The sequence below is a fragment of the Staurois parvus genome, unplaced genomic scaffold, assembly GCF_062004578.1.
Source record: "Staurois parvus isolate SC_StPar_1 unplaced genomic scaffold, SC_StPar_1.0 ptg000077l, whole genome shotgun sequence".
NCBI classification, from domain to species: domain Eukaryota; kingdom Metazoa; phylum Chordata; class Amphibia; order Anura; family Ranidae; genus Staurois; species Staurois parvus.
The window spans coordinates 5,502,628-5,525,643 of NW_028317873.1; the positions used below are offsets into that span (position 1 = coordinate 5,502,628).

At 40.3% G+C, this 23,016-nt stretch overlaps 1 protein-coding gene across 1 annotated transcript in view; it reads right to left on the bottom strand.

Annotated features, from left to right (window-relative positions):
- PKD1L1 (polycystin 1 like 1, transient receptor potential channel interacting) overlaps positions 1-23,016 on the bottom strand; it is a gene marked incomplete at its 5' end in the record, with an annotated part of 209,426 nt that overhangs the window by 104,282 nt on the left and 82,128 nt on the right. Inside the window, 4 exon segments of the mRNA XM_089669435.1 lie at positions 8,934-9,034; positions 11,439-11,599; positions 12,894-13,007; positions 18,271-18,513. Coding sequence (XP_089525561.1) covers positions 8,934-9,034; positions 11,439-11,599; positions 12,894-13,007; positions 18,271-18,513 — 619 coding nt within the window.

Below are 23,016 nucleotides of genomic sequence, written 5' to 3' on the forward strand. Positions count from 1 at the left end.
GACCTGTCACTTTAAATGCAATACTAACAAATGCAAGAATAAATGACTTTCGCTTTACATGTAATAGCACCAAAACACAGGCAATAAATTACTTTCACTTTAAATACTTCAGAGTCATATACTATAACTGTCTCTCTTTTATTAAAAGTCTGTATTCTCTTGAGCACAAAAATGTCTCTTGCAGAAACCTATGTGCATAAGTGAGTAATAAAGGAAAGCTCTGACCTTAATTGGAAAGCAGGATACCGTGATCTGAAGGTTGCAGAAACAAATGTCACTCTTAAAAGGAGACTTTTCTTGATGCGGTGACTTGCGATGCTCTGCGGTGACTTTGCGATGCTCTGCGGTAACTTTGTGATGCTCTGCGGTGACTTTGCGATACTCTGCAGTGACTTTGCGATGCTCTGCGGTGACTTTGTGATGCTCTGCGTGAACTCTCTGGATGCAACACGTGGTCTCTTGATGGATAGCGGTGCGGGCACTCTAGCTCTGGACTCTGGCCCTCCCCCCATGCATCTCTTTCTCTCTCTAGGGGTGCAGGAGGTTTGGCGCTCTTTCTCTGACTGTCTTGCCTTTGCCGTTATGCCACTTTAAGAGTTGGCTGCAGCCTGACTAATGCGCACGTGCTATGGCCTGTACTGTTGTTCCGCTGAGGTGTCTCCGCGTGGCGGTATATGCTGGCGCTCTGTTTCTCTAGTGTACTCTTTACTGTGCAAGTTGAGGAGCGCTGTTGCTTGACCTCTGAGGGTAATAGTTCCACTGTGGCAGGCGCAGCACCCTTTGGTGCCTAGTGCGCTATGGCATTAGAAAAATTATGCAATTACTGTTTCTTTGTTTGATTAGACTGACTTTACTCTGTAATTCCTCCAATGCCGCTCTATGGATGCAGTAGGTTTAAAGAGCACACCGAATACTTTAGTTAACTTCTTTCATAACTTCAATCTTCTTCATATAACTGCTTACAATGGTTTATTTCTTTCATATTACAATGGTTTAATTCGTATTACATTGGGTTGATTCGATAGCTTGATAAATTCGTTAGATTCGGTAAATTCGTTAGATTACTCTACATTGACTTGATTCGTAAGTTTGTAAATTCGTAAATTCGGTGGAACTATTTGGCCTTCTCTGTTTCCATAAAGCTTCTCTGACTGGAACTTTGTCTGTTTTCCTCTTCTGTCTGGTGAGCATGTGTCTCTAGAAAATCCTAGCAGGGAGTTTTACACAGACATAAATGTGAAACTGGCTGGGATTGGTTAAGGCTCTGTACAGTGTGAGGCTGTCTGTGATTGGCTCACCTTATACTAACTCTTAACCTCCCTGGCGGTATGATTATGTCAGGAATTTTGTACCAAAAGCGGTACCATTTTTTTGCATGGAAATTTGGTGTTATGTATTGTAGGCCTGCAATTCTTAGTAATTACTTACTTAACCTCCTTGGCGGTATGATTCTTTCCGATTTTTTGTGCTGAAAGCGGTACCATTTTTTTGCATGGAAATATGTAGTTTTTTATTGTAGGCTGTAATTTTTAGGAATAACTCACTGAAATCTATCCGAAAAAGAGTCTATTAAACATTCCGGATATGATAAAACTTGAAACACGAAATCATAAATTATAATTTAATAAATAATCATAAAAAATAATAATATAATAATAATAAATTTAATTCAATAATATAATCAAACCAAAAACACTGAAATTTGAAATACAGAGGCAAATTCGCACCTCGCTGAGCAAAGTCGCAAAATCGTTTTCAGTGTCTGATAACGAATTTCCCCACAAATCATTATCACTCAATTCTGCAAGTGGTTCTGATTTACTATCGCTGTTCTAAAACCGCTTTTGACGTAAAGGGATGCTTTTTGGCCGCCATGGACTTTTCTAAGTTTCCAGGCAGAAAGAACAGTCAAAATGCAGGCAGGGCACAGGACAAAGCAGTATGGACAAAATGTATGTGAAATGCAGTGAAAAAGCAATGACAGCAAAAATGTCATTTTTTAAAAATTTCAAATTTCCCGCCGGTTCCGCCGCCCGAACGTTCCGACGTCACAGGGACCGGAACACGGAAGCCAGATGCCGGCATCCGCCGGAGGAGATGGACGGGGACGCTGCAGGGGACCCATCGTGGGAGCGAAGGACAAGGTAAGTGCTGCAGGGACCCCCAGAGAACGCTGCATGGTAAGCCCGAGTGTAGCTCGGGGTTCCCGTTCTTGGTATAGAAATTCTACCCCGAGCTACACTCGGGAATACCGCCAAGGAGGTTAAAGGCATATTTTCCTTTTCTGCTTCTGCTAACACAATGAATATATAAATGTCATATAACAATCAAAGACATACATTACAGCAATGATTCTGCTTTTGGCTTTAACATATGCACATATATACTGTACTGAGGTTATTGGCAGGTTTGGTATACACATATATGTGAACCATATTAGCAACCTAGGACTGGTCTTAGCTGGCCAGCTACAGTGGGTGTATTGTTGATAAAGTCTATATTCAAGAGAATACTTTACAAAGGTAAATACAGAGATATACCACAAGGTGCAAACCACTGGTAAGGTTAAAAAAGGAAGGATAGATTAGACGTTTGCCAGAAAAATCTAAAAAAGACCAATGAAAAAGCTTGCCATAAAGCAGAATGGTAGGATAAGAAGAACAGAGATAACAGAAGGAATGGCTAATGACATAAAGCATGTTGTATCATTTGTGAACCATGGTGAAGACAACATTATGTCATGGCATCTATGGCTGCCACTGGAACTGGGTCACAAGTGTTTATAGTTGATATGACCTCTGACAGACGCAAAATCAAGAATTCTGAAGTGTATAGGGCTACTCTGCCCAGAGTCCGCCAAATGCAGCAAAACGGATTGGGTTGTGTTTCACAGTACAGAATTGCAGTATGTTTTGGGTCATTGTCAAAGCAACACAAAACAACCTGCAAAAGCAACTTTTGAAGTAAAAAAAGTGAAATCTTCTTCAATGGTCAAATCAGTCATCTGAGCTCAACCTAACTGAACTTCGATTTCACTTGCTGAACACAAGACTGAAGACAGAAAGACCAATGATCAAGTAGTGACCGAAGACAGCTGCAGGAAATGCAACAAATGTCAACAAAATATTGAAAACAATCATTATATATATATATATATATATATATATATATATATATGTATATACAGTCTAGGTACACTGGTCAAAAACATTAAAGGAACACTTTTTTAATCAATGTATAGCATCAAGTCAATTAAACTTCTGGGATATTGATCTGATCAGTTAAGTAGCAGAGGGGGTTAGGACAGTATATAGGGGCAGGTTAGGGCAGTATTGTGGCAGGCTAGGAGAGTACAGTGTCAGGCTAGGACAGTATAGGGGCAGGTTAGAGCAATATATTAGGGTAGTATAGTGGCAGGTTAGAGCAATATATTAGCAGGTTAAGGCAGCATATTGGCAGGTTAGGGGATTATATACAACTCTCAAAAACATTAAAGGAACACTTTTTAATTAGAGTATAGCATCAAGTCAGTTAAACTCCTGGGATATTGATCTGGTCAGTTAAGTAGCAGAGGGGGTTGTTAATCAGTTTCAGCTGCTTTGGTGTTAATGAAATTGACAACAGCTGCACTAGATGGGCAACAATGAGATGACCCCCAAAACAGGAATGGTTTTACAGGTGGAGGCCACTGACATTTTTTTCCCTACTCAACTTTTCTGACTGTTTTTCACAAGTTTTGCATTTGGCTAGGTGTCACTACTGGTAGCATGAGGTGATACCTGGACCCTACAGAGGTTGCACAGGCAGTCCAACTCCTCCAGGATGGCACATCAATATGTGCCATTGCCAGAAGGTTTGCTGTGTCTCCCAGCACAGTCTCAAGAGCATGGAGGAGATTCCAAGAGACAGGCAGTTACTCTAGGAGAGCTGAACAGGGCTGTAGAAGGTCTTTAACCCATCAGGAGGACTGATATCTGCTCTTTTGTGCAAGGAGGAACAGGATGAGCACTGCCAGAGCTCTACAAAATGACCTCTAGCAGTAGACTGTTTCTGATTGTTTGGTTAGAGACATTCATACCAGACTTAATGAGGGTGGCCTGAGGGCCCGATGTCCTCTAGTGGGCCCTTTGCTCACTGCCTGGCACCATAGAGCTCGATTGGCATTTCCCATTGAACACAAGAATTGGCAGGTCCACCCTGTGCTTTTCACAGATGAGAGCAGGTTCACCCTGAGCACATGTGAGAGACATGAAAGGGTCTGGAAAAGCCGTGGAGAACGTTATTCTGCTTGCAACATCGTTCAGCATGACCATTTTAGTGGTGGGTCAGTGATGGTCTGGGGAGGCATATCCATGGAGGGATGCACAGACCTATACAGGCTAGACAATGGCACTCTGACTGTCATTAGGTATTGGGATGAAATCCTTGGACCCATTGTCAGACCCTGGTGCAGTGGGTCCTGGGTTCCTCCTGGTGCACGACAATGCCCGGCCTCATGTGGCGAAAGTGACCTAAATCCAATAGAACACCTCTAGGATATCATGTTTAGGTCCATCCGACACTGTCAGGTTGCACCTCAGACTGTCCAGGAGCTCAGTGATGCCCTGGTCCAGATCTGGGAGGAAATACCCTAGGATGCCTTATTAGGAGCATGCCCTGACGTTGTCAGGCATGCATACAAGCACGTGGGTTCCATTCAAACTACCATTTTGAGTTGCTGCAATGAAATTTCAGCAAAATGGACTAGCCTGCTGCATGTCTTTGGATTCAGTCCTCTGTAGGTTGATAATTTTCATTTCCATAAAACGCCGGGGCATCCTTATGTTCCTAACACATTACCCAGTCCATATCAGTATACATATCCAACATGATACTTTTCCCCATTGAGATCTGATGTGTTTTCAAATTGTTCCTTTAATTGTTTTGAGCAGTGTATTTAATATTATATTTACTTTTGAGTCCATAACAATGAGGGGTTGGATTAGAGTATTTATAAAAATGGATGTAATTTGCAAGGACACCCGACATGCACTCCTTCATTGCCCTTTCCCAAGACTCTTCTCCCATCAACAGAAGTTGGCCACATACCTTTCATAGCTTCAAAGAGTGAGATTGCTAGGGCCTGGAAGAAACCCTTGGTTGGGTTTGCGGAGGTGAACTACCCTCATTGTTCATGAGAAAATGACCAGTATAATCCATTACTCCCACTCCAAATTCCTCAAAGTATGGAGCCCATGGTGGTCTTATGCTCTCCCCACTCTGCTCCCGATGAATCTGGGTATTCTGGACCGCTACAGAGTGCTATCCAGCCACAGGTACCTTCTTCTTACCTCACTTAGCCCTGTCTATCTCTTTCCTCTCTTTCTCATGACTATTTATCTTCCTTCTCTCCTCTTACTCTCTTCTTCCTCCACTTGACCCCACCCTCACGCCTGTTTTTTTCCTTTTTTTTTCCCACCTCCCCCTTACCCCTCCCCGATTCAGGCCCATACCTGGGCTGTACCTCCCCCTTTTTAATTTTTTTTTTTTACCAAGGGAAGGGAAATTCCACTCCACTGCTCCACTCAGCCATTGGCCACCATGCCCAGACACTCATTGCCACTTCTGGCATCAGATGCTACTGCACTTTTGCTTTGAATATCGCAAAAAGTGTGCTACTTTTGTAATCACATGTTTTTCCATTTGTATTGATTCCCTGCATGGGACTTATTTGCTCAGTTTGTACTCAGTTATGCTGCTATTTCCAATAAAGACTATTGTACCAGAAAAATGGATGTAATTCATAAACACCCTATATAATATTTTTGTTAAACCTCATGAAATAAAGCCTACACTTCAATCACATATTGAATATTTCATTGTAGATTTATACTGGTGGCATACTCAACAAACATTATGAAAGTTGTGTCCCTGTCCAAATATCTGTGAACTTAAGTATATATGTGTGTGCCCAAACAAACACAGACACAATTAAAGCTGTATTAAACCCAACACCAAAGATATAACATATTGCAATCATTATATGTGGTTGCTGCATTAGTTTTATTTTTTTAGGCTTCTTTTCCTCTGTTTTCACCTGGTGATCTGGTAAGTAACGCTCCTTCTGCATTAGGGTACATATACACTATCCTACCGTGGACATGGGAAAATGCAGCAAAAACACATGTAAACGTGGTACCGCGTTTACACACGGTTTTTACTGCATTTTCCTGCGGCAGTCGGTCAAAATATTCCTATTCTGAACATGATTGTTCCGAGTTCAGGACAGGGAGGTTTAACCGCACCTAAATGTGGCAGCTCTTAAACTCTGCTGAAAGCCTATGTGTACATGGACACAAAGGCTTTTACGGAGTTGAGTTTAGGAGCTTTAGCAAAAAAATGGCAAAAGCACCCAAACTCATTTTCAAAGGGTTGATAAAGTCAAGTGACGAAAAACACGTGTCAGGGTCGGGCCGCACGATGTACTCTGAAATGAGACATCCACCTTGCATCCCCCGCCGGAAGTGACATATTGCTCGCGAGGAGGATCGAGTGAGACGCTTGCTCCATGTGAAATGCAGATACCCATAACGATTATTGTAGACATTTTGGCATACTTTCATTTATTTTATGTGAATGCAATACTTTCTACCCAGTAAATGGTTTTTAATGGTTTACGCTATGAGTTTCCTTTCACATCTTTCTCTGATTACGGAGTGTAATAGTTTGGAGGATGTCCTGCCATCATATCAGTCTCTAATTGATGAAGGACTTTTTGATTGATGATCTGTACTACGCTGACACTCACCACAAGCGCTATTGCCGATCAGGTTTGGATGGGCCACGATATCTGGTGAGTGCCACTGAACTGGGGGAGGTTTTCCTCCAGAGCACGTGGTGATATCTGAGTGCACTTTATTCAATAAATGATCGTTATGTTGTTCACATGGTGATCTCGGTGGATCAATAAGGACTTTGCACTTCATCACAATTTTCAATTTTCAGTTGGTGGACTTATGTCAAATGATTTAAATATTTGTTTATATTTTCTGAAGTGTTATATTTTGTATCATATTCCCACTTTGCTATTGTGTTTCACTTTTTTTTTTTTTCGCACTGCTTTTATTTGTCATTGTTTCATGAGGTGATTATCGGATTATTCACTAATGCGTGGTGAATATACAGTTTATATATTGATTTTCAGTGTTCTGTAAACTACTAGTTTATAGAAGAACCTCAGAAGTGTCTTGAAAAGTCAATCTCCATATCAAAATGAAGCACATTAGAGTTTTTTTTGTACACAAGTGAGGTCATGACTGGAACTTGGAAAAGTATTTTGTAACCAATACACGCCCGGCCAATAGCCAAAAGGCGGCCGGAAAAATGTATTGGATTTCCGGGTTGGACGCCAAATGGCGTCCTCCCGCACATGCGCCCTTTTCGCGCTTGCAGAGCCATCTGTCACCGGCCGTGTACCTCGGACACGGCCGATGACAGATCTGAGTATCGACCCCGATGCCGGTACCATGTGACCTGCTGTGACCAATCACTATGTCATGTCATGTGATTAGCTGTGGCCAAATCACAGCTAAGCACAAAAAAAAAAAAACCCTGAATGAATCGATGTCATTCAGGTAAATGCTTGCTTATAGCAAAGTAATTCTTTGCTATAAGCAAATTGTGTAAAAAAAAAAAAATACTGATCACTTCCCCAAAGTAGTACAATGTTACTATGGTAACATTGTACTACTTTGGACATAGTGAAATATAAAAAAAAAATTTAAAAAAAGAAAAAAAGGATAATAAAAAATTAAAAATAATAATAAAAAAATATATATATATATTTTATTTTTCATACTGTCACCAGTCAGTGTCCCGCCATGCCAGTTATATGATGACGCTGTACTGCACTGGTGACAGTATGTAAAAAAAAAAAAATAGTGAAAATAATTTTTTGCATTTTTTCATTTTCCGAAATATTATGACAAAAAAATTACAACTTCAAAAAACTCGCCATGCCTCTTATGAAGTACGTCGGACTGTCTACTCTGCAAAAAGGGGTCATTTGGGGGATATCTGTACTGTTCTGACATTCTTGGACCTCAAGAAATTAGATTGGCTGTCAGTACTTCAGGATTGATCAATATTCAGATCTATACCATAGTTTGTGAACTCTATAACTTTCCTACAAACTAAAAAATACATCCTAATTTGGGTTGCTTTCACCAAAGACATGTAGCAGAATACATCTCGGCCTAAATTTATGAAGAACAATTATTTATTTGCAAACTTTTATAACAGAAACAAAGAAAAACGTGTTTTTTTTTCAAAATTTTCGGCCTTTTTTTGATAATTTAGCAAAAAATAAAACCCTGGCGGTGATTAAATACCACCAAAAGAAAGCTCTAGTTGTGTGAAGAAAATGATAAAATTTTAGTTTGGGTACAATGTTGTATGACCGCGCAATTGTCATTCAAAGTGTGAGAGCGCTGAAACCTGAAAACTGGCCTGGGCAGGAAGGGGGAAAATTGCCCGATATTGAATTGGTTAAAGAAACTGCATCATTTCTCAGTAACTTTTCTTTGCCAATCCCTTTCTCTGCAATATATTTAAAGAAATTACATTTATGTATTATCTCCAACAAAGTAAATAGTTATTCAGGCCCCAGCTTAACCTTTTACTACTTCTTTTAAGTACTGTACCTTATTTGTTATAATTCTTTATTACATTTCTTCTTTTAAGTACCTGTAAAAATATAAAACCGTTCCCTGGTCGAGCAGGTTTTTGCTTTTTTGCTTAGATATGTAGGTAGGGTGGATATCCCCAGTGCAGAAAAATAGTAGTAACAAAGAGGTTGTATAAAGACGTTTGTTTCTAAAGCAGACATGCTGAACAGTGTGCTTCTTGTTTCATTCAACATTTGCAATTCAAGTAATTCTGAGACTAAAAGCTACCTTTTAAAGAGTCTGCAGGAATAAATATCTGCGTGGAATTTTCTTCCAAAGAATGAACTTGCTTTAAATTGAAATTCAGAGGAGTGGGTTTTTTTGAGTATCTGTTAAAAAAAGAGATAACAACAAAATGTGTCAATTTTTTATTCAGCTATGTACAAAAAAGACTAAGCCCCGGTCACATTAAAGCCGATTTTGAAATCGTAAGACTTACAGTGAAGTTGCACGATTTCAAAATCGGGTGACCTGCTGATTTCAGTTGTGATTTGCAAGACATCTGACACAGATGTCTATGCAAATCGCAACAAAATTAGTGCATGCACTACTTTAGAAATCGGCGCGGCTCCGACCAAGTGGGAACCGCATCAATATGACCGCTCTAATAACGGACAATAGGGTGCGACATGGCATACTATTTGCAAGTCGCCTGGCATGCAAAGGCGCAGCCAATGTGACCAGGGTGTAAAAGTTATACAGAGGTACTAAGTTTCTAAGGCTCCGTTCACACCAATGCGTTTTTTTAGTGCTTTTTGCAGAAACACACTACAGTCCATTTAACATGATTTCCTATGGAATATGTTCATATCTATGCTTTTTTGAGCTGCTATGTTTTTGGAAAGGGTCAGGGACTTTTTTCAAAGCAAAGAGAAGCATTTTTGCTACAATAGAGTTCAAAGGAGAATCTGCTGAAATGCACGGTAGTACCTTTTTGCTGTGATTTTGCTGCGTTTTGCATTTTTATTCTGCCCAGCAAAAAAACTTTGCTCTTTAACAAAAAAAAAAGAGCTGAACAAAAAGCAAAATGCAGCAAAATCACATAAAAAAAATATGCAGATAAATGCAAAATGAACTGCAAAAAGCACTGCAAAACGGACAAAAAGCACACTGCATAGGTGTGAATGGAGCCTGAGTGTCAGATGTAATTAAATTGACAAGAATTCATTTAATCAATAATTTTTGTCAGCAACTTTTAAACCTGAGCTCTTGTGCTCAATATAGAATATTTAGATGTTTCACAGCAAGTCAAACCCAAAGGATGGTACTAATTATATGAAAATTCTCGAACGACAAAGGCTTTTTTATTTGTTTGACGTAGAAACGTTGTAGCGTAGATTATTTTTGTTTATGGTTTCTGATCATGCACAGTCTTTCGTATCTGAAGGTACACATTAAACAAAAATCGTTAGTTCTGTTCACTTATGAGAAAAAGTATGGAGTCTGTCCTTTCAGAAATTTCGAAATGTTGAAAGTTGTGTACACACTATATGAAAATCTAACGATCGCTCCTCGTACGGAATTTATTTTTCCAATATTCTCAAAGCATATACCCCACTTTAGGGGTCTACTGAGAAGTGTTTAGGAATGCAGGAATGTGCCTAGAGACAATTTCCAATAGGTAGTAGCACTATACTGTAGAACACAGGTTGTGATCTAGTTTAAAAGCCCCATAGCTGGGGAACTGAGCTAAAGATCTGACAGGCCAAGATAAATGAATGCAAGAGTCCTTGAAGAAAACCTTTGTTCCTTTCAGTACAAATTCAATAAAACTAATTTAATGGAAGCAGTTTATTAAGTGTTCTTGCATGGTGACCACTTACTGTTATCTCACATATATATTCTTATTATTATAGCCAGATTTACCACCCTAACTCCTCCCACAGTTTTTACACTACATAGACAGTAATATACCGAAACATGCGGATTGTTCCCGATTGGTGTGCTATTATTTTGTGGAACGTTTCGCCGAATGGTTCATGAAATATCGGCGTTTTTGTGGTGAAATTGGTTTCATAGGAATGAATGGCGGAAATGTTCAAAACTAGAGTGGGAGCTGACAAAAGCTAGAGTGTGAGATGAAAAATCAGGACACGATTTCTAAACTGCCATCACTCCCTCATTTTCAAGCCCAACTACACAAATCTTATATCAAAACGTTCATCTATCCCTGCTGCCACTAAAAATGTCCACGGCTAAGCCATAGTCTTGATAGTTTTCACAATATGACCATTTGTTTGCAACTCACTCAACTCAATTTCTAAACTGCGACTATGCCTTCATTTTTAATATTTCAGAGGCATACTGTGCATCAAAATGTAGGTCTGGGTCTTGTGATTCTCTCAATATAAAGCTCTTTGGTGTAGGATTTATAATTTTTAAACTACAACCATTTGAAGATGGCAACCGCCTCTGAAGTGAGCAAGTTGGAGCAGTTTGTTTTTAACCGCTCTTCTCTGCCCTTGCTGTAGAGTGAGTTGCCATAGGAACCCAGGTGTGTGAGCGTAATGTTTACGATCTTTACTCACTCCAAACACACCATAAAGTTACTCTGCCCAGTCCAACCTTTTCACAGTTACTCCAGCCACTCCACCCAGTTACTCCGCCCACTCCAGTTGTAGACTACTGGTGGAGGCAAGAACACTTCACACAATTTCCCCAGAAATTGTAGCTTTTCTAGTTTTATTGTACTGTATTTAGCACTTAATAAGAGTTAAACATAATGCTCCTTACCTTATCAAAAGTAAGACAGGAAAGGTCCTAGATCCAGGATCATCATGAAATGTAATCATTATTCTTAAAGCTGAATGTTTAGCATCAGTAGTTGTGTTAAAATGATGAAAATTGATCTTGTCCCGCAGTAATGAAAAATAGGTTTTGTTCAGCACTGTATTCTAAATATTTCAATAAAAACGTAACAGTTTCTATATGCGTGTCTCTGCAGTAAGATACATTTTTCAATTTTAAAAATGCGGCCAAGGTTAAAAATGTCCATGTAGTAACATACTTTGCACTGGTGACATACAAGTACACATTGAGAATATGTTCCCTTCAGGGGCGGACTGACAACTCATGGGGCCCCTTATATACTGTACTGTAGGTGATTGTAAAACTGAAGATCATAGTGAATGTTTCATGGAAAAAGCATAAAAGTTGAATAGTTCAGGGCCTACAAGGGAAATCATCATGTCATTATGTAGTACCCCCCTTCCATTGCGGTATTAGAGTCTTACAATCAATTCCCACCAGGGAAGTAATCTACGTGAAGTTTGTATGTTTTCTTGTGATTGTGTGAGTCCCCTATAGGTGATTCAGCTTCTCTAGAAAACCCAAAAACATACTTGTAGACTAACTATCACTACCACTTGGCAGGGTATACCACTTATGGTTGGCTTAGATTAAGACCCCTAGTGCACAGTGATTGGTATGTGCACTTTTGTTAAGTGCAGCACAATTGGTCAGACCCAATAATAAAACGAATAAAATGAATAACAAAGACTGTATAATTACCAATACATTCTATGTAGTAATCAGTGCTTGTCAAAATTATCTTATCAAATATCAAAGCAAGAGTGATCACAGCTACCCATTCACCCCCCCCCCCCCCCCCCACCCTTCAATTTTAGATGAAGCTCTCCACCAGGATGTAAAAATCAGGGCAGTCCTAAGTAAGCTTGTGCTATTGGCAAATATTCACATTCCTTTTACTTTTGTCTCACTCCACTGTAGTAATATTATAAATAAATTCTTCATCTACAATTCTTTGTAGCTGCTGACAATTTGAAATAAGTCGCACATAAACATAGCTAGGACTACAGGAACAAAACTTTAACTAGATCCTGTGTAGCTGGATCCTGCTAAAACCCCAGCTCCAAGTAAGATATATGCAGAGGCAGAGGCAACAATTCCTTGTATACTTATTGAACACACGTTTTGTTTTTCCTTCCACCACAAGAAATACTGCTATCTCATGTAAACTTATTAGTTACGTACTTCTTAGCTGCGTAAGGACCCGTAAAACAAGAGATGTAAAAGAGGTGATCTTTGGTTGTGTGCCTTCAGACTTCAGTGATGAAAATCCATCCTTAAACATATGTTAAATATTTTCATCTAGTCGGACCACTGACTGGAAGGTACTATCCTACAAAACAAAGTGCCCAAGGTATATTGAGTAAAGTATTCACTTACTTGGGTTTTTCTGTTGTTAATCTCCATTGTCACTGGTGCTACAATGTTCCTGTTGTTCAGTTTTCTTTTACTGCGGCAGTCAAATAGATTAAGGCTTGTAACACCATTATCCAGCTAAAAAAATGTCAAATTAGTCAATGTCCAACAGAAACAATTCCAACTGCAAATGTATACACAACTGTATCAGCTCACCAACCTCACCAACTGCTCCACCTCTGCCACCCCCCTCTGCCTATCCCTCCACTGGCTCCCTATTGCCCAACGCATCAAATTCAAACTACTCACTCTGACCTACAAAGCCATTCACAACACTGCTCCTAACTACCTCACCAACCTGATTCCCAGGTACCACCCTATCCGTACCCTTCGCTCTTCACAGGACCGCCTATCTTGCTCCCTGGTCTCCTCCTCCCACACACGACTGCAAGACTTCTCCAGGTCCTCCCCCATCCTCTGGAACTCACTACCCCAATCCATCAGACTGTCACCTTCCCTCCTCACCTTCAGGCGCTCCCTGAAAACCCACCTCTTCAGGGAAGCCTACCCCATGCTCACCTAACAGCCGTTCTCCTTCATTCCTCCTACCACTCCATCCCCCACAGCCATTTCCTCCTGTACCACTACCCCCTCCCTTCTAGATTGTAAACTCGAAAGAGTAGGGCCCTCTAACCCCTCGTGTGCTGTTTGTAGCTGCTGTACTGTTTCATGTATTGTCCCCCCCCCTCTATTGTACAGCGCTGAGCAAACCCTTTGGCGCTATATAAACTCGATGTAATAATAATAATAATAATAATATCAGAAGATGTACCGTATGTTTTATTACTTTTTGTATTTTTTATTGCATTGAAAGTTGTATAATCTATGTTTGCTGTATACTGTATCTTGTATACTTCTTTCTAGGATATTCATTTTATACATGTGGGGTTTAATATTTTTTTTAAAGTTAGAATGCCTATTCATAGAATCACTTACCTATATTTTGACGGTTTTTCTGCCTAACTTGGTCAAAAGATCTCACAGTGAAGACAGGTGTTTATAGCTAGAATGGCTGGTTGGCTTCCTAGCAGGTTATAACACTCTCATGTCTACCATTATACACATCAAATATGTCACCTAAATATAAGTTACCTCTTATATGCTAATAAGTAAGGTCTATCAGATATGGAGAACAGAACTCTTAAAAACGTTACAGCTAGTAAAATTAATTTATTTTGTGTCACCAGCAACTGGATACTAACATTTATAGCTAAAGTTGATCCAGGGAATATCCAAATGCCTCTGGGGGGATCAGGAAGATTTTTTTTTCCAGCAGGAGCAAATTGGATCATGCTTTGCTGGGTTTTTGCCTTCCTCTGGATCAACTGTGGGTACAGGATTATAACTTTTTTTTTTTTTTTTGGTTGAACTGGATGGACTTTTGTCTTTTTTCAGTCAGACTAACTATGTAACTATGTAACCAGCAGTTTATCTATTGTTTTCCTCAACTATACGTTGAAGTTATCTTCTTGGTTTCCAGCCAATGACAACTCATACACAATTTGCACCACATGGTTCTGTGAAATTATGAGGAGATAGAAAAAGCATGCAGGGAGTAATATGTGGGAAACATACTACAAATAAAGGTTGGGTGATGCATACTGTAAAAATGCCCGGCTGGTACAAAGACACCTGTGCATACACTGGCAAGCCACCCTCCAAAACCGGGCTTTGCCAGGGCATATGCCTCTTTGTATGAGTGTGCATGAACATATGCGTACTTCACAGCAAATGCATTTTTGCACGCCTAGTAACCACAGGCGCAGAACCAGTACTAAGCTATTTTAAAGTGGAATTCCTGCCTAACACTAACTATTCTTAAAAATACTTAATACTTAAAAATTCTTAATATCTGCATACTACCTTTTTTTAGTATGCTCTGGCATGGTCATCTGATCCCCTGTGTCAGTGACAGTGGCTGTAGGAGCGAAGAGGGTGCGCTCGACAATGGCTGGTGCATCCTCCTCTCCCCAGCACCGGTCTCTCACTGGCACAGGGGAGGCAGAACTGCAGGATCACATGACAGGACTGGAGCAGATTAAAACAAGTATACACCAGGGGCGGACTGACAACTCATGGGGCCCCCAGGCAATAGGGGATCATGGGGCCCCTGTGTCCTTGCCCAAACTCAAAAAAGCCTATGAAAAAGGTACCAGGGGCATCTCATGGGGCCCCCTACTGACCCCGGGCCCTCGGGCAGTGCCCAAGTTTCCAAATGGTCAGGCTGCCCCTGGTATACACATTTTTACACAGATTAGGCAGGATAGGTAGGAGGAGGGGGACATTTTAAAGCATAGTTAGTGTTAGGCAGGAATTCCAATTTAAGCCATTCTTCTCCTAACCTTTTTTGCTGAGTGATCATCAGCTGTACCTGTCCTGACCTGACCTGTGCATTGTGTTGACCCAGCTCTACTTTGCTGGATTACCCCTGCCTCTATTTTGATCTCCTCCTGCTGACTTTGGCATTTTCCTTGGACGATGCTTCTACCTGCTACGTTTGCACCATCCCACAGCATACCTCCCAACTGTCAGAGATGGGAAAGAGGGACATAGGTGCAGAGATGAACATTTTTGGGGCAAACGAAACGGTCATTTTAAATGTATGATAATAGATTTAAAATAACCCTAAGGATCAATTACCCTTAACTCAGGCCATCAAACGCATCTTATTCCTTGCTGTCAGCCATCAAAAGAGAAGACAGAAAAATGTTTGCAGTGATCCCTCTTCGATTGTAAGCTCCAAGGAGCAGGGTCCTCCTAACCCTCTTGTATTGAACTGTATTGTTGCTGTATTCAAAAAATAGGTGTAGCGCTCTCTAACCAAACAGTGACTGAAATCCCCAACAGGGAACATTGATGTGGTTAATAGTGAAAAAACAACCAACTTAAAGTGTTCCAATACTGGATAAATTAACGGCGTGGACGCAATCCACACCGACTAGGAACTGGATGATCGGTTGGGCACGCGTGAGCCGTGCTTGTATTCTGTGTTATAAACTCCACTCTTCTAATCAGATACCATGGGTGATTGTCTGACCCCTGAGGGGAAGGCACAACTCATTACACGCAACTTGCAGTGGGAGCTGGTCATATTGATTAGAGCCATTTAAAGGGGAATATCGAGCTGATCTTGGTCTGGATGGCATATGCTGTTACTTCTGTTGTGAAATTGTTTGGAGGATATGATTTGATCTGGGAGGATCCAGGAGTGATCCAAAAGGCTTGTAGGCCCTTTTAGGGTCACAGTAAGGAGGTGAGGAGCCAATCTAGCTGTGTGTGGAATCATCACCAGAGGCTGCAACGCACAAGAATCACCTGCATGTTTTTACATATTTTTGTGGACACCGGTGTCACGTATTGTCAGATTGGATTTGTGTTTATATATTTTGCAGAAGATTTATATGTTTTCTATTCACAATATTGTTACTGGTTCATTACCGGATCAATCATATTTTTATAGGGGTTTATATATTCATTATATGATGTGAGTGTTTGGACACAGAGCACTTTTTTGTCACTTTTTTTGCAGGAATTATCCCCCAGTGTTGGGATCACATGTGTGGTTTTTCACTATATATCAATACATTGTGTTAATTTATCCAATATTGGAACACTTTAAGTTGGTTGTTTTTTCACTATTAACCACATCAATATTCCCTATTGGGGATTTCAGTCACTGTTTGGTTAGAGACCGCTACACCTATTTTTTTAATTTTTGTTTTCCTTCACTTTTAGGTAATAAGGTGCAGGTGTTAGCAGCCTTTTATAGCTATATTAGGTTCTGAGCGCAGGAGGTCCTCTTTATTATATAATTGTTGCTGTATTGTCTCCAGTTATATTGTAAAGCACTGAGCAAACTGTTGCCGCTATATAAATTCTGTATAATAATAATAATAATATTAATAATTTTCTACAGACACTAACTGGCCAGAACTAGAACTTTGCTCTGTAGCTCAAAACAAGAATTTCCTAAACTAACTTTCCAGAGAAGCAGTAGAGAGTTTGCATGTCTTACGATACGGCTATCTTTTCTGCTGACAACTACATTCATATTTTTACCAAAACTGTAGGTTACATTTAAATACTAAAATACATTGATTGTTATTCCTCTAAGAGTATAATACTGTATATCCTTCTCTTCTCCATCTATACCTCCTCCCTTGGCCAACTCATACACTCTCACGGCTTCAACTACCACCTATATGCCGACGACACACAAATCTATCTCTCAACCCCCCACCTCACCCCCTCAGCCTCCGCCCGGATCACACACCTACTGAGCGACATATCAGACTGGATGTCGCTCCACTTCCTTAAATTGAACCTCTCCAAAACCGAGTTTCTTGTCTTCCCCCCATCCCGGACCCCACCCCCCATTGACTTCTCCATCATGTCCAACAACACCACCATCAAACCCGCCCCGCAGGCCAGAGTACTTGGTGTCATTCTGGACTCCAACCTATCCTTCCAGCCCCAAGTCCAATCTTTAACAAACTCATGCAGACTCCACCTCCGCAACATCGCCAAAATACGCACGTTCCTAACCCCAGAAACCACTAAACAGCTCATCCTCTCCCTCATCATATCACGACTCGACTACTGCAACTCCCTTCTTACTGGCCTGCCTCGCCGCTGGCTATCCCCGCTTCAGTCCATCCTGAATACGGCTGCCAGACTCATTCACCTTTCCAACTGCTCCATTTCCGCCACCCCCCTCTGCCAATCCCTCCACTGGCTTCCGATTGCGCAACGGATCAAATTCAAAATCCTAACACTGATGTACAAAGCCGTCCAGCATACTGCTCCGAACTACATCACCGACCAAATATCCAAGTACCACCCAGCACGCACACTCCGCTCCTCACAAGACCTCCTTCTCTCTAGTTCCCTGGTCTCCTCCCCCCATGCCCGCCTCCAGGACTTCTCCAGGGTGTCACCCATCCCCTGGAACTCCCTGCCCCAACCCATCAGATTATCACCTACTCTCCTCTCCTTTAGGCGCACCCTGAAAACCCACCTCTTCAGGGAAGCCTACCCCACCCCCTGCTAACTTGCCGACCTCCTCCACTCTTCCTACCACTCCATCCCCCACAGCTTTCTCCTCCTGTACCACTATCCCCTCCCTCCTAGATTGTAAGCTCAAAAGAGCAGGGCCCTCGATCCCCTCATGTTTTGCATTGTATTGTTATTGTTCTGTCACATGTTCTGTCCCCCTTTGTAATGTACAGCGCTGAGCGAACTATTGGCGCTTTATAAATACTGTATTATAATAATAATAATAATATCCAAAAGGATCATATAACACTGTATATCATTTTCATACCTAGCAATATGTACCTACCTCAAATGGCAATGTTGCCCAGAAATAATCTTTTCCTTTGAAATGCATCAGCTGACTTATGTAACATGTTAAAGCTGAATTATTATGTACTCTGCATGACGTATCAAGTAGTTTTGGTAAATGAACAGTTGAAGGACCAATTGTCTGAATGTAAGTCTGACAATGTACATGTATGCTAGTCTGAAGTTCCAAGAAATGTGTACTTAGATTGAACTGCTGCTCATGATTTAAAGAAATGTGCTTCTGTGAAAACAAAAAGCAAAATACAGAAAAAAGTTATACAATATTATTATATATTAGGTTAAATAATATTTCATAAATAATATTAAAAAATCAAACAATAGTTCTATACATAAAAATAATGCTAATGCTTTACAAGCTTCAACAAAGATTGACCAAATTACATAGCATAATAAAACAGTATAAACAAAGTACAGTAGTTAGTAAGTTGATTTAAATTATCCTTGTCCACTGAATTCTCTAGATCATCTCCAAATATAATTACAAATATCTGCAAATGTAACCGTAAGCTTAACATTGGGACAAAATCAATGTAGTGCATGAGATGTAAACTGTTACATACAGTATATGCTAATGAAAAAAAAAACCTTTTTTATACTTGGTATGAGTCTGCTCAGCTGTGGAACAATGTGCTTTCTGTGCTGCTGGGCTGTGTGCTTCGTGTTGCTTCAAGCTCAGTTGTAGTACTTGGGGTGGGGGTTGTATGTATCAGAGAGCTTTATGTTGGATAAGGGTTGGGAAAGTGAAAAGAGGTTATATGTAGAGCTGGCGGCAGACAGATGCATCATCATACCACTGCTGCATTCACCTAGTTAGGGATGATTTCTTAAAAAAAAAAAAAAAAAAAAAAAAAAAAACAACTAAAAAAACCACCTCAGCTTCTCTTTTAAAGCATTCTCTGCATAAAGGCAAAACAAGCCTTCAGTGTGCTGCCCCCCCCCCCCCATGCTTACTTGAGCTTGATTGCGACCCAGTGATATGCACAAGAGCAGCTGCTCTCTCAGCTCTCTCTCCTCATTTGACAGAGAGGCAGCAGTGGGAGCCATTGGCACTTGCTGTTGTCAGTCACATTTTATACTACACATAATAAAATGAACGCATCCTGTTTTTAAATTTTAAATAGCAATTGTGCTTTTGCATTTCCATATATATGTATACATGTTTATTCTATGGATTCTCTCTATATATAAAAAAGTTTTTTGTTTTTTTTAATTTTATGTATTTATTTATTATAAAATTGTTTTTTTTTTTGTACGTTTTCTATATATACACCTTTTCTGTATGTGATTTTTTTACATTATTATTATTATTACTATACGTATTGCCATGAGTATTTTCATGTGTATTGCTACGCTCATCTAACAGTATCACCACCTGTTATACCATCATGATTCATGTAATTAGTTTGAGGGGAATTTGTATTTGTATATGCATTTGTTTTTTTATCAGCTCTGATGAAGAAGGGAGCACCCTTCGAAACGCGTTAGCCTTCAACCCCCCTTTTCGATTTACCTGTAACCCTGTTTGGATTATGGTTACTTATGCCTGTTATACAATCATTTTGTGAGTATATTTCCTTATTAATAAAATCAGTCACTATTTATTGAGGTAATGCGCAAGGTTTGTGCGCTCTTTCTTTCATCTTCCTCTACAGTTTTATTAAGCTTCCCCAGCTTCATGATAGAGCTGCACAACCTCTGATCACCAGCGGATGAACACACAACACGCTGCTTGTCACTAACGCCTGTTTGATCTGAGTCTTTGAGTGCAGGAGATAATGGATCTTTGGTGACTGTTGTCAGTCAGAGCCAGTGAGAAGGGAGCAAGGGGCAGGGCTGAGCTTTTTGCCCATTCTTCTTTACAAAATAGCTCGAGCTCTGTCAGATTGGATGGAGAGCGTCTGTGAACAGCAATTTTCAAGTCTTGCCACAGATTCTCAATTGGATTAAGGTCTGGACTTTGACTAGGCCATTCTAACACATGAATATGCTTTGATCTGAACCATTCCATTGTAGCTCTGGATGTGTGTTTAGGGTCTTTGTCCTGCTGGAAGGTGAACCTCCACCCCATTCTTAAGTCTTTTGCAGACTAATAGGTTTTCTTCTAAAATTGCCCTGTATCTGGCTCCATCCATCTTCCCATCAGCTCTGACCAGATTCCCTGTCCCCGCTGAAGAAAAGCATCCCAACAACATGATGCTGCCACCATGTTTCACGGTGGGGATGGTGTGTTCAAGGTGATGTATAGTGTTAGTTTTTTGCTTTCAGGCCAAATTTTGGTCTCATCTGACCAGAGCACCTTCTTCCTCATGCTTGCTGTGTCCCCCACATGGCTTCTTGCAAACAGGACTTCTTTTGGCTTTCTTTCAACAATGGCTTTCTTCTTGCCACTTTTCCATAAAGGCCAGATTTGTTGAGTGCACGACTAATAGTTGTCCTGTTGACAGATTCTCCCACCTGAGCTGTGGATCTCTGCAGATCCTCCAGAGTTACCATGGGCCTCTTTGCTGCTTCTCTGATTAATGCTCTCCTTGCCCAGCCTGTCAGGGCCTGGACGGCCCTGTAGATTTGCAGTTGTGCCATACTCTTTCCATTTTCAGATGATGGATTGAACAGTGCTCCATGAGATGTTCAAAGCTTGGGATATTTTTTTACAACCTAACCCTGCTTTAAACTCCTCCACGACTTTATCCCTGACCTGCCTGGTGTATTCCTTGGCCTTCATGATGCTGTTTCTTCACTAATGTTCTCTAACAAACCTGAGGGCTTCACAGAACAGCTGTATTTATGCTGAGATTACATGACACACAGGTGGACTCTATTTACTATTTACTGAAAATGTTGGAAAAAAACCCCCTATATTTTCTACTTTCTGCTATAAAACATATCAAATAAAAAAAAGATTTCTTCATAAATTTAAGCCAAAATGTATTCTGCTTCATGTCTTTGATAAAAAAAAATCCCAATAAGTGTATATTGATTGGTCTATGTTATAGCGTCTACTAACTATGGGATAAATACTGGAATATATGCGGCTACAGACACTACACTAGTAATGGCAGTGATCAGCAACTTACAGTGGGACAGGCGCTCTTTAATGCTTTTGTAACATGCTGTTCAGAGCTTTTTATTTTTAATTTTTTGTTTATTTTTTATTAAAATCTTCAGCTAAGAATAGATTTGTTGCACCAGTTATATTGTGTTTATTAATTAAAACCTTCTTTGTTGAGCTCTCTTTAACTCCCCTGTTTGTATTCCCAAGTGTAGCTCGGGGTTAACTATCAGTACCAGAAACAGTAACCCCGAGCTACACTTGGGATTACCCTGCAGTGTTGCTCAGGGATCCCTCCAGCACTTACCTTCGCTCCCGCGATGTCCCTCCTGCAGCATCCCCGGCCATCTCCTCCAGCCGATGCCGGCATCCGTCTTCCGGGTTCCGTTCCCTGCAAGCGTCGGGACGTATGGGGACGGAACCGGCGGGAAATTCAAAAATTTTAAAATGTGACATTCACTCAATACACTAAAATCTTATAGTATAACATTACTGTATCAAACCCTGCCTGCATTTTTACTGTTCTTTCTGCCTTGAAACTGAGAAACGTCCATGGTGTCCGAAAAGCGTCCCTTTAGGTCCAAAGCAGTTTTAGACCGGCTAGAGAACAGCGATAGTAAATTAGAATCACTTGCAGAATTGAGTGATAATGATTTGTGGGGGAAATTCGTCATCAGACACTGAAAGATTTTGCGACTTTGCTCAGTGATGTGCGAACTTGACGCTATATTTCAAATTTCAGTGTTTTTGGTTTGATTATATTATTGAATTAAATTTAATATTATATTATTATTTTTAATGATTATTATATTATAATTTATGATTTCGTGTTTCAAATTTTATCATACCCGGGATATTTACTAGACTCTTGTTCGGACAGATTTCAGTAAGTTATTCCTAAGAATTACAGGCCTACAATAAAAAAACCAACATATTTCCATGCAAAAAAATATACAGCTTTGAGCACAGAAATACTGACATAATCAGACCACTAGGGAGGTTAATGAGAGTTTTTTCCCTTTATTTTCTATAATAAACATTTATTGTGAACATAGTGTAGAGAAATTCTGTGACAAACGCATGTAATGCAGGCAGTGCAATATGTAGGTGGGGCTTTGTGTGGGTGTGGCTTGAGTGTGGGCAGGGACACAAGGGACCCCTTGATCTCTTATTGCCCGGGGACCCCATGAGTTGTCAGTCCGCCCCTGGCTGGATAACACATGGTTCTTCTAATGTAAAAGAGGTATGAATAAAATATATTTAGCATTTTACCATAAAGCCCAATTAGCAGTTTGAATAGGCTAAATACATCTCAGGTACATCGCAATAAAAGGCGTTTAAATTATTACAGATTATTTTCTTTATAAAAAGCAACCATGGCCTTAGTAGCGTGGCATATTTCCCTTAATGGAATGCTGCAGAGAAGTACAATTATTGCTCTGTGTTTGGAAGCAGTGGTTCCCTCTGCAGAGGGAATACATACCTTCCACTGTGTCTGTACTCTCTCAAGGTCACAGACATGAGGACTAAGCTGCATTGAAGGTGTGTGTGGTGGTAGTGCTACTGATTGTCTACCTGTGCTTGAACAGCAAATAATTACAATCCTTTACACCACTTCTGTGACCTGGTGGATAATGGGAGTCAGTGAACGTAAGCCAGTGTGTTTTATCCCAT